We start from the raw sequence: 12,529 nt of genomic DNA on the forward strand, positions 1-12,529 counted from the left end.
AAACGACCTCAGAACTGGGATTTGACGGTCCCAACAGGTTCGTATGAAGATTTTAGACTTGGGTGTATGCTCGGATTGGGTTTTGGATGACCCGGGAGCGTTTCAGTGCTTAATATTGAAAGTTGGCGCATTGAAGATTTTCAAGTTCTTTAAAATTTGGTTTGAAGTAGGATTTGATGTAATCAAGGTCTGATTGGGATTCCGAGCCGGAGAATAGCTCCGTATGGTAATTTAAGACTTGCATGCAAAATTTAGCATCATTCCGAGTTGATTTGATAGAAATCGGACGCGCGAAAGTGTTTGTAGAAGTTTTTGAGCTTCATAATTCGATTCGTGCATTTTGTCGTCTGATTCGTATTTCAAGATATTATTTTGGTGTTTCGAGAGCGCAAGTGGGTCCGTGTTATGTTTTTAGATGTGTGAGTGTGATTGGATAGGGTCCCGGGGGCCCCGGACGTGAAACGAATTGGAACCAGACTCGAAATTTGACTTAGGGGAGCTGTTGGTTCCCCAGTTCTGGTGCGTTCGCATCTGCGAGATATTGGATGCAGGTGCGACCTCGCGGAAGCGGCCCATCGACCGCAAAAGCACCCTAGAGCAAGCTGCCTAGTGGTAGAAGAAGCTGAGGGCTTCCCGCACCAGCGAGCTCGCATTTGCGAGGGAGATGGTCGCAGGTTTGGGCAAGGCCAAGGAGGCCTGGGTCCGCAGGAGCGGGGGATCTTCCGCAGGTGCGTATGCGAAGATGTGACCCAGCTCTACAGGAGCGCATGCTTCTCCACAAATAGGACTTGGCTAAGCTAAGCGAGGATGGATTTTTCGCATATCCGGCGTTGCAGGTGCGCCTCAGCTTCCGTAGGTGCGAAAACCGCTGGGAGTGAGGTGCATTTAAGACAGTAGCTTAGCGTTCTGTCTACTCTATTTCAGAAAGTAGCTTAGCGTTTTGTATATTCTACTGGTTGCTCATACACTTGTGACACTGGGTCTTGGAAATATGCTAGTAGACTTTATGGCTTTTGAGAATTTGTTTTACTGCATTTGTTCTTTCATTAGTTTTTGCTTTACTTCATTATATTTTCCACTTCTCACTTATTTAAAAATAAATTAAAATCAACTATTTTGAATTTTTTATTTTAAAAAAAAAGAATAATTACACGACTAATTCATCGTTGGTTTGCCTAGCGGCGACGTTGGGCGCCATCACGACCTAAAGGGAAACTGGATTGTGACAACATGGTATCAGAGAACTAGATTCACGTAGGTCTCACAAGTTATGATCAGGCCTAATAGAGTCTCGTGGATCGGTGTGGAGACGTCCATACCTATATTCCAGAGGCTATAGGGTGTTAGAAAATTACTCTTTCTTCATCTCCGATCGTGCAGTTGATTTTGTGCTAACTATATTTCGCTTATTCTCTAACATGTGGTGATAACGCACGCGATAGATGTACCCGACCATGGAGGAGCTACTCCCCCTGTTGCTAGAGGCCGAGAGAGGGTTCCAGCTCGTGGTAGAGGACGAGAACGTCCTAGAGTTGCTCCAGTTATGCCACCAGTGGATCCAGTGGAGGATCCTATTATTGAGGAGTCGGGCGAGGTGCCTATAGCAGAGCCGACCCCAGTAGACTTCATGTCCGCATCGGGATTTCAGGAGGTCGTGGGCGGAGCTCAGCCAGTTGCAGAAGTTATACCTGAGCCCAGACCAGCTGCAGCCAGTGAGCCGCAGAAGCTATTGGATAGATGGACCAAGCTACATCCTGCTGTCTTTGGATGTGAGCGACATGAGGACCCCCAGGACTTTATTGATCATTACAAGGACAGACTGCAAAACATGAGGATATTGGAGTCCCCCGGGGTGGACTTTACCACCTTACAGCTGAAGGGCAGGGCTCGGAGATGGTGGCAATCCTATCTTCTCGGCAGGCCAGCAGGTTCTCCTCCCTTGACTTGGGACTAATTCACACGCCACTTTCTAGATAGATATATTCCACCCTCTCAAAGAGAAGAACTGCGATTTCAGTTCGAGCAGCTTCAGCAGGGTCAGATGTCGGTGACCGACTATGTGGCGAGGTTTTTTGAGTTGTCTCGCCATGCACTTATGATACTTCCTACCGATGCAGAGCGAGTGCAGACGTTTGTTGCGGGTTTGCACTCTAGTATCCAGGCCACTATGTCCTGAGAGGTTAAGATGGGGACTTCTTATAAGCTGGTTGTAGAGATATCTCGGAGGATCGAGGGTGTTCATCAGCAGAGCCGAGAGCAAACTACGAGGGACAAAGCGGTTTCGATATTCTGGAGGGTTCAGTGGTGCTCTATCTGAGGGAAGTGGTCAGTTTGTGAGGGGTTACTCTAGCAGGCCCACATATCCAGTACCGCCACCTCCTCAGGGTTTTCCAGTGCGGCCTTATTTCAGCGCTATTCTAGAGAGCTCCTACCATCCCCCAGTTATTCAGGGTTCCTCCAGTGGGTATTCAGGCCATCAGGGTCAGACTTCAGGTCAACAATCCACCGTTTTGAGGGGTTGTTTTGAGTGCGGGGATCCTGGCCACATGAAGAGATTCTGCCCCAAACTTCGGGGCAAGGTAGTACAACAAGGTCATCAATCTGTGATTACAGCACCAGCTGCCGCACCAGTCATCCGGTAGCCTAGAGGCGGAGGGAAGGTGGGTAGGGGTCATCCTAGAGTTGGAGGCCAGTCAGGTGTAGGCCAGTCAGGTGGCGCTCCAACTAGGTTCTTTGCCTTTCCAGCCAAACCAGATGCAGTAGCCTCAGATGTTGTGATCACAAGTATCATTTCTGTCAGCGGTAGGGATGCTTCGGTACTACTTGATCCATGGTCTACGTATTCATATGTTTCATCTCTGTTTGATCATTTTCTAGGTGTTCTTCGCGATTCCTTGGGTACTCCTGTATATGTGTCCATGCCAGTGGGCGATTATGTTGTTGTGGATCAGATCTATCGGTCCTGCATCATGACTTTCTGTGGTTAAGAGACTAGAGAGGATCTTCCGTTGCTTGATATGACCGTCTTTGAGGTCATCATGGGCATGGATTGGTTATCTCCATATCATGTCGTCTTTGATTGACATGCCAAGACTGTTACCTTGGCGATGCCAAAGTTACCTAAATTGGAGTGGAAGGGTTCATCTGTCAGTGCATCTAGTCGAGTTATCTCTTCTCCGAAGGCTCGACACATGGTCGAGAAGGATTGTTTGACTTATCTATCTTATATTCAGGATACTATTACAGAGACTTTGGCGATTGATTTAGTGCCCGTGGTCCAGGAGTTTTCCGATGTATTTCTTTCTGATCTTCCAAGCATGCCACCATATCGTGATATCAATTTATGTATTGATTTGGCTCCAGGTACCCAGCCTATCTTTATTAAACATGATGAATGATCTACCCAGTCCCCAATGAGCACACATGAACTTACCCACATAATTTCAAGCACACATGAAGAACATTTGACATTTTAGGCCTAAAAATAGCTATACTAATTAAGAACAAAAACTAAAAAATTGAAAATCTAAACATGAATTGAACATATCAGTGATGAAGGATGCAGGCAAGAATCTACACTGATAAAATAAATGTGTATTGTGAGGTACTTTGTATGTATTGTGCTTGCTTAGGTCTCAAAAGTTCAGAGTGTGTAAAGTTGTGAATAGTGCAATGAGGTCCTACTTATAGGTTAACCAAAGTCGGTCAAAATTGAATCTGAGTGTGGCCGCACAATTTTGAGTGTGGTTCACACTCTTTACCTGAACCTTGCTGAAGTTTTGCGGTCCGCACAAAAGTGAGTGCGGTCGCAGAAATTTATGCGGACTTCACAATTTTGTGTGCGGCCGCAGAATGGCCTTTTCTCTGCAATTCAAAACTTTAAAGAGTTGGATTTTTGGGTCTCCAGTTGTGCGGTCACACAAAGAATTGTGCGGCCGCAGATTCTTCTCTGTTGTGGCATACAAAATTGTGCGGTCCGCATTTTTCAACACTTGGCCAATTTTTTCGAACACAATACCTGCAATGCACACTCATTCTTGCAATTCACTTCAAAACCAGTTAGCTCAATACAAAACCTATCTAAAGAAGAAAATAAAAAATGAAAAGAAACATGGGTTGCCTCCCAAGAAGAGCTTGATTTAACGTCGCGGCATGACGCAGATTACCATTAATCACTTGAAATGAATTAACGCCACGACATGGCCATCATCAACTTTGCCAAGATAATGCTTTATCCAGTGACCATTGACTCTAAACACTTCATCATTTTTGTTCTTCAAGTATAATACACCAAAGGGTGTCACATTCACAACCTCAAACGGACCACTCCACTTAGACTTCAACTTTCCCGGGAATATTCGTAATCGAGAATTAAACAATAACACAAGATCACCTTCTTTGAACTCCTTGTTTCGGATGTACTTATCATGGAGGTACTTCATCTTGTCCTTGTATAAGGACGAACTTGTATAAGAATGGTACCGGAATTCATCAAGCTCATTCAATTGTGCCACCCTTAAGTTGGCGGCGACATCCCATTCAAGATTAAGCTTCTTCAATGCCCATATAGCCTTGTGCTCAAGTTCCACCGGAAGGTGACAAGCTTTCCCGAACACTAACCGGTATGGAAACATACCAATCAGTGTTTTGTAAGCCGTCCTATAAGCCCAAAGAGCATCACCAAGTTTCTTTGACTAATCCGTCCGGTTGGCATTCACTGTCTTTGACAAAATACTCTTGATCTCTCGGTTGGAGACTTCTACTTGCCCGCTTGCTTGAGGATGATAGGGGGTCGAGACTTTGTGAGTGACACCATACTTGGTGAGTAAGGTATCAAAAGCTTTGTTGCAAAAGTGCGATCCTCATCACTAATAATGGCCCTTGGAGTACCGAATCTTGTGAAGATGTTCTTTTTCAAAAATGCCACCACACTTCGAGCTTCATTGTTGGGTAAAGCCGCGGTTTCAACCCACTTTGACACATAATCCACGGCTACCAAAATGTAAGTGTTACCACAAGAGCTCACGAACGGACCCATGAAATCAATGCCCCACACATCAAAAATGTCAATCTCCAAGATGGTGGTGAGGGGCATCTCATATTTCTTAGAAATCCCACCGGCCCTTTGACATTCATCACAACGCTAGACGAGATCGCTAGCATCCTTGTAAAGAGTAGGTCAATAGAATCCACAACTCAACACTTTTATTGCTGTTCTAGATCCACCATGGTGACCGCCATATGTTGAAGAGTGGCAATCCTTAAGAATTTCCACTTGTTCTTCCTCCGGTACACATAGTCGAATCACACCATTGGTACAAATCCGGAAGAGATACGGCTCATCCCAATAATAGTCAAGGCAATCCCGTTTGAGCTTCTTCATTTGGTTTGAAGAGAACTCATTCGGTACAATACGACTCACAAGATAATTTGCTAAGTCAGCGAACCATGGAATCCCGATCATTGAAATGGCTAGAAGCTGCTCGTCGGGGAAGGAATCATTTATCTCAAGGCCGTCATGTGGCCTCCCCTCCTCCTCCAAACGAGACAAGTGATCCGCCACTTGGTTTTCACTACCCTTGCGGTCTTGAATCTCTAGATCAAACTCTTGCAATAGAAGCACCCACCGCATTAACCTTTCATTTGAATCCTTTTTGCTCATTAAGTACTGAAGCGCCGCATGATCGGTGTGGACAATCACCTTTGTACCCATCAAGTACAGGCGGAACTTCTCCATAGCAAAGACAATAGCAAGTAGCTCTATTTTGGTCACTGTGTAGTTGACTTGGGCATCATTCATGGTCTTGCTAGCATAGTAGACCGTATGGAAGATATTGTTGATACATTGCCCCAAAACTACTCCAACCGCCACATCACTTGCATCACACATGAGCTAGAAAGGCAAGCTCCACTCCGGTGCGGTGATAATAGGAGTAGTAGTCAATTTGAACTTGAGAAATTTGAATGCCTTCATACAGTCCTCGTTGAAATGGAACTTGGCATCCTACTACAATATTTTACACAAGGGGTTCACCACTTTGGAAAAATCCTTGATGAATCGGCGATAGAACTCCGCATGACCCAAGAAGCTCCTCACTCCCTTCACGGATGTAGGGGTGGGAGTTTAGAGATAACATCTATTTTGGCCTTATCAACCTCAATACCATGCTTTGAAATTTTGTGGCCGAGAACAATGCCTTCCTTGAACATGACGTGACATTTCTCCCAATTAAAATCCAAGTTTGTCTCCTCACATCTTGCCAAGACCTTATCCAAGTTGTTCAAGCAATCATCAAAAGAATTTTCGACCACAGAAAAGTCATCCATGAAGACCTCAAGAAAATCCTCCACCATGTCAGTGAAGATGACCATCATACACCGTTGAAAAGTCGTTGGTGCATTGCATAACCCAAATGGCATTCACGAGAATGCAAAAGTACCATAGGGACAAGTGAAAGTAGTCTTCTCTTGGCCCTCCGGAGCAATAAGAATTTGATTGTAGCCGGAATATCCATCAAGGAAACAATAGAAAGCTCGACCGGCCAACCTATCAAGCATTGGATCAAGGAATAGGAATGGGAAATGATCTTTCCGAGTGACTTTGTTGAGCTTTCGATTGTCCATACACACTCTTCACCCGGTCGCCGTTCTTGTGGGGATCAACTCGTTCTTATCATTTGTGACCACAGTCATGCCCCCTTTCTTTGGGACACATTGCACCGGAGAGGTCCACGAACCATCGGAAATGGGGTAAACAACCCCGACATCCAACCATTTTATGATCTCCTTCTTCACTACCTCTTGCATTGCTTCATTTAATCTTCTTTTATGTTCAACGGAGGGTTTAGCATCCTCCTCTAAAATAATCTTGTGCTTGCAAAAAGAGTGGATTATACCCCGAATGTCCGCTAATGTCCATCCTATAGCTTTCTTCCTCTTTTGTAGCACTGCCAAAGTATAGTTTACCTGCACGTTAGTCAAACAAGAGGAAAGAATAACTAGTAAAGTAGAACATAGCCCAAGGAATTCATACATGAGATGGGGAGGCAATGGCTTTAACTCCAAAGTGGGAGGCTCCTCGATTGAGGGCTTTGTTGGAGGAGTCTTCCAGTTCTCAAGATCTAAGGATAATTTTCGAGGTTCATAAGTGTACGACCCCATTCCTTGCAATGAATTTACACATTCCACATAACCATCCTTCTCTCATCATAATGATTAAGCAATACGGCATCCAAAGTATCATCAACATTCATCATTGCACTAGCATCATCAACAATCACCTCGGTCACTAAGTCCACAAACGAACAAACTTCATTGCTATTCAGTTGCCTCATAGATTTGCATACATGGAAAACCACCTTTTCATCGCCCACCCGGAAGGTGAGCTCACCGACTTCCACATTAACAAGAGCCTTGCCCGTAGCATGGAAAGGTCTACCCAAGATAATAGGCACCTCATATTCCACTTCGCAATCAAGAATCACAAAGTCCGCCGGGAGGATGAAGTTATCAACTCGAAGAGTAGCTATATGCCCGAGAGAAAAGAACTTGGCAATGAATTTTTCCGCCAATTCATCCCATGTATGGATAGAATGGTTTGGTAATCTTTCTAACCAATCCAAGGCTTTCCCCCGTAGAGAGAAGGGAAATAACCTCAACCTTAGAGCATCCTCGGAGACGTTGGTCTGTTTACTCCCCCAGCAAGTGTCCACATACCACTTCAAATGTTTGTATGCATATTTACTCGGAACCCCGGTGAAGAATCCATGTTGCTCTAGCAATGTAAGAATAACATTGGTGACTTGGAAGTTGCCCGCCCTAATGCGGGGCAAGACTATGGCACTTGCGTATCCTTCGTTTGGCAACACATGGTGTGGAGCCGCTCTTGGTGGAGGTGAGGGAGGGACGAGAATATTGTCATAAGGCGGTCGACCTCGCCTATTTGCTTGAGGTTCAAGAGCAACCTCATCACTTTGGTCATAGTCCATTTCCTCCCCTAAAGGCAAGTTTCCGATAGGATCATTGTTGAGAGCCATTTTTGTACCTACAATCGATTCACAAAAAGGTTAGTAACTCGGAAGGAAAAGAAGACAAGTCACATACAAAACCAAATATATAGCTAAATTCATTTTTTAGTTCCCCGCAACGGCGCCAAAAAATGATGTCGCCCAAATTCACACCACTGATTGGGATCGTGAAGCGGTCAATGCAATTATAATTACCCAACTTTGAGTCGGGGTTGATTCCTCAGAGAGCTTATATTGGATTAGGTATATACTTAGACTAGGTGTATGACGTGCCTAAAATGCACTTCCACATACTTGGTTGTTTCTTTCTACTTCTAAAATGTATGCTATTGTTTGTAAATGTAAAGCTATAGAATGCTATTTTTAGTGTTGTTGTTTTTCAAGTTTATAAAAGATCTAGGGCTGTAACTTCTACCTAGGTGGTTACCTAAGGGGTTGTGGGATTTAGGGTATATTTCGTTGGTCGGGTTGTAATATAGCAATCAACACGCAGTTACCCACTCGATATCTCTCGGTAGTTAGAGTGGTTTTGCCCAGTTTGGCTTTCTCAAGTCCAAATGGGTAATTCACAAAACCGTTGATATATGATCAAGTCGGGTATTACTATCTCTTGATTCTACCCTTTAATTGGGGCTATCAATTTTTTGAGTTCACCCCAATTTCTTGTTAGCCAAGTTTTTCTAGACTTAGTCTCTCTTTCTCAAGTATAGACTAAGTCAATTAGGCATGAATCATTGTTTTCAACCATTAATTCCTAAATTCAAGCAAGAACTAAGCTAAATATCATACACCCAGCGTTAAACAAGCCCTAAATCAAACACCCATTAGGTACCCACACTAGGGTTGGGTCACAATCCTAGCTAGAGATTTAGCTACTCATAGGCAAAAATGAAGAAACTAAGGAAGAAAATAAGATTAAACTCATAATAGATGATAAAGGGATGAAAATCCAATGTTAAAATGATAAACTAATACAAAGTTTCCCAAAGCAGTAAAGGAAAAACGGCTATCCACTTTCTGGAGTTCAAACTTGACCTAAATTTGACAAAAAGAACTATTTATACACAACTAAAATTATCGGACAAAATTGCCCCTGTGGAGGTTCTACGGCCGCATAATTCTGTGTGTGGTCCGCACTTTGAAGCTGGGCTTGACAGGATAGACTTCTGCGGCCGCACAATTCTGGGTTGAGGCCGCACGTCTTCAGATTCTACGGACCGCACATTTCTGAGTGCGGCCGCACTCTTGAATTTGAGCTTGATAGGAGGGACTTCTGTGGACCGCACATTTCTGAGATGCAACCACACTCTTGAATTCTGTGGGCGCACAATAATAGTGTGGTCCGCACTTTTTCATGGACTCAGAACTCCATCTCTCAGAACCTCATCTTCTGCGGCCGCACAATAATTGTGCGGTCAGCACTTTGCAAAGGAATTCTATCAGAGGTCCTTCATAGTCTGCGACTGCACTCAATATTGTGCGGTCCGCACTTTGCTCTTTTTTGCTTGGTTTTAGTCCTTGTCCAAAAATACTCCTTCTTGAGTTGAATTTCATCGTTTTGGCTCTTTTTTCAATGTTCCTGCAAGTAAGCACATTTTATCAGTTTTCGGGAATACCTTTAAGCATTTTTGAGCTAAAACTAAAGTAAAAGAGTGCAAATAAATAGTCAAAATCCATACTTATCAATATGCTCAGAGCATGTGTGATTGATGTCGGAGGACAGTGGGATCAATTATTGCCTTTGGCCGAGTTTGCTTATAACAACATTTATCAGTCCAGCATTAAGATGGCTCCATTTGAGGCTTTGTATGGTCGGCGATGTCGCGATGTCGTTCGCCCATCAGATGGTTCGAGCCCGGCGAGGCTAGGCTATACTGTACTGATTTGGTGAAGGATGCCTTGGAGAAGGTAAAATTGATTCAGGAGCGACTTCGCACAACGCATTAGTCTAGATAGAAGAGTTACGCGGATCAGAAGGTGCGCGATTTATCATTTATGGTGGGCGAGAAGGTTCTCTTGAAAGTCTCGCCGATGAAGGAAATTATGAGGTTCGGGAAGAAGAGCAAATTGAGCCCAAGGTTTAGAGGTTCATTTGAGGTGTTGAGGCGAGTTGGGAGGTTGCTTATGAGCTTGCTTTGCCTCCCAGTCTATCGGGAGTTCATCCGGGTTTTCATGTGTCTATGTTCAGAAAGTATCATGCCGACATATTGCATGTGTTAGACTACAACACGGTTCAGCTAGATGAGAGCCTGGGTTATGAGGAAGAGCCAATTGCCATTGTTGATAGACAGGTTCACCAGTTGAGGTCCAAGAAGATTTCTACTGTAAAGGTTCAGTGGAGGGGTCAACCAGTTGAGGAGGCGACTTGGGAGACCGAGGAGGACATGCGGAGCAGATATCCACTCTTATTCGGTACTCCATGTACGATTCTACACTCGTTCGAGGACGAACGTTTGTTTAAGAGGTGGAGAATGTAACAACCCAATCGGTTATTTTACTTTCTAGATCCCCGTTCCCCTAATTAAGACTCTGTGTATGTGCTTTTACTGTTTTATGACTTGTGGGGATGGTTAGTTTGGGTTTGAAAGAGTTTGGGTTGAAATCGGAACACTTAGTTCCTTCATAGTGGCATAAAATGGTTAAGTTTGACTTGAGTCAACGTCTTGAGTAAACAATCCCGGAACCAGGATTTGACGGTCCCAATAGGTTCGTATGAAGATTTTGGACTTAAGCGTATGTCCAGATCGTGTTTTGGATGACCCGGGAGCGTTTCCGCGGTTAATATTGAAAGTTGGTGCATTGAAGACTAACCTCAAGACTAACCTCAGTGGAGTAGAGACTAGGTACAACCAAGACACTCAGTAGTCTAATAACATGTGCAATATAGTATACAAAATAATAGGAAACACATAACAATAAGGGCAACATAAAACAACCAGTGATGTGCACAGTAAGATAATAAAATTACCATTAATATCGCTCAACAACTGATAAATACAATTACACCCAGTTAAATCAAGTTCTTCAATTAAATATCTTTCACATATAATTCTTACAAATAAAACTCTTTTTCAAATATAATTTCCTCAAATAAACAACTTTCGAATATAAAATTATTTCAATAAATCTCTTCTAATATAATTTCCTCAAATAAATATATTTCAAATACAATTCTTTCATATAATTTTTTTTGAATAAAAATTCTTCCAAATAAATATTTTGAATATAATTCTTTCAATTAAAAAGGACACCATGTGGCACCTCGTTTCATAGTCATAAAAATACGGGTCTCAGCCCATTTTCATATTTTTCGTAAACACGGGTCTCAGCCCATTTTTATATTTTCACGACACTTCGTGCCCATAATCAAATCATATTATTTCCCCAGCACCTAGTTCCCTCATTTCATATCACAACTGCACGGACAATTCACGTGCCAAATATCATTATTATTTAATCATAGCACCTCGTGCCCACATTTCATTTTATAATCTGCCTGGCAATAGCCACAAGCTCCCAATTTCAACATAAGTCAGATTATTATCAATTTACCAACAACAAGATAAATTGCACAAGACATAAAAATAAACACAAGAAAATCACAACATCACATGAAAATCGCCAACACCACAACTCCACATCATCACATATCGTCCCTGACAATAGCTACCCTTATCGCTCCTATTGCCACCCTTATCGCTCCTACAGCCACCCTTATCGCTCCGCCCAGACAATATTCCAACAAACACAACAACAGTAAAATATCACCCTTATACCCACATAATATCAATCGTGAAATGCCACCCTTATCTCCCCAAAATAATAACTCACACAACACAATAATTTACACAGAAAATTATCACGGCAACATAACAAAATCAATTCATATCACAATTTGCCCAATGGCCACAACCAAATTTCAAAGATATAACAAAATCAATTAATTTTACAATAAATAGCCCGAAGCTCCACACATATATATATATATATATATATATATATATATATATATATATATATATATATAACCTCAAAAACAATCAACAGATATAGAAAAATAATTAACATAGGGCACACCTTCATTAATCCAAATTTAGATAATTATATTAACACTTCTTTTTAATCTTGCTTGCTTAATTATTTGCATAGGAAAAATTCATATGGAAATTAAATTCCAAGAAATATCAAACCAACAATACTCACGAAATTACATAAATTTTCAAGAAACAATCACATCAAATTATCATATAAACAAATTCAACAACAAGGATTTAGGCATGGCAAATAGATGATTTAATAAATACTAACAATTATCCAAATTGCTACACAATTTGGCCCAAGACTTTAACTCAATGAATTTTGCACATATAAGTCCGAGTACATACTCGTCACCTCGCGTACATGACTTATTTCACATTTCACAAATGTCATATAAGACTCGATGCCTAAGGGGTAATTCCCCCACTCGAGGTTAAGCAATACACTTACTTTTTTGAAGTTAG

At 42.4% G+C, this 12,529-nt stretch overlaps 1 protein-coding gene across 1 annotated transcript; it reads left to right on the forward strand.

Moving 5' to 3' along the window:
• Positions 1-1,543: 1,543 nt before the first annotated feature.
• On the forward strand, positions 1,544-2,642 carry LOC138904891 (uncharacterized). Its single transcript, XM_070193389.1, has 3 exons — positions 1,544-1,928; positions 1,974-2,122; positions 2,214-2,642. Exons 1-3 carry the CDS (start codon positions 1,544-1,546, stop codon positions 2,640-2,642), a joined length of 963 nt encoding a protein of 320 aa, XP_070049490.1.
• Positions 2,643-12,529: the final 9,887 nt, after the last annotated feature.

The sequence above is a fragment of the Nicotiana tomentosiformis genome, chromosome 2 (assembly GCF_000390325.3).
Source record: "Nicotiana tomentosiformis chromosome 2, ASM39032v3, whole genome shotgun sequence".
NCBI lineage: Eukaryota > Viridiplantae > Streptophyta > Magnoliopsida > Solanales > Solanaceae > Nicotiana > Nicotiana tomentosiformis.

What these genes read in the sequence shown, in the direction of transcription:
- LOC138904891 (XM_070193389.1), top strand. Translation starts at nt 1,544, where the DNA reads ATGCCACCAGTGGATCCAGTGGAGGATCCTATTATTGAGGAGTCGGGC. An exon ending in TCTTCTCGGCAGGCCAGCAG is followed by an intron (nt 1,929 to 1,973) that starts GTTCTCCTCCCT and finishes GCCACTTTCTAG; the next exon opens with ATAGATATATTCCACCCTCT. An exon ending in TTCCTACCGATGCAGAGCGA is followed by an intron (nt 2,123 to 2,213) that starts GTGCAGACGTTT and finishes AGCTGGTTGTAG; the next exon opens with AGATATCTCGGAGGATCGAG.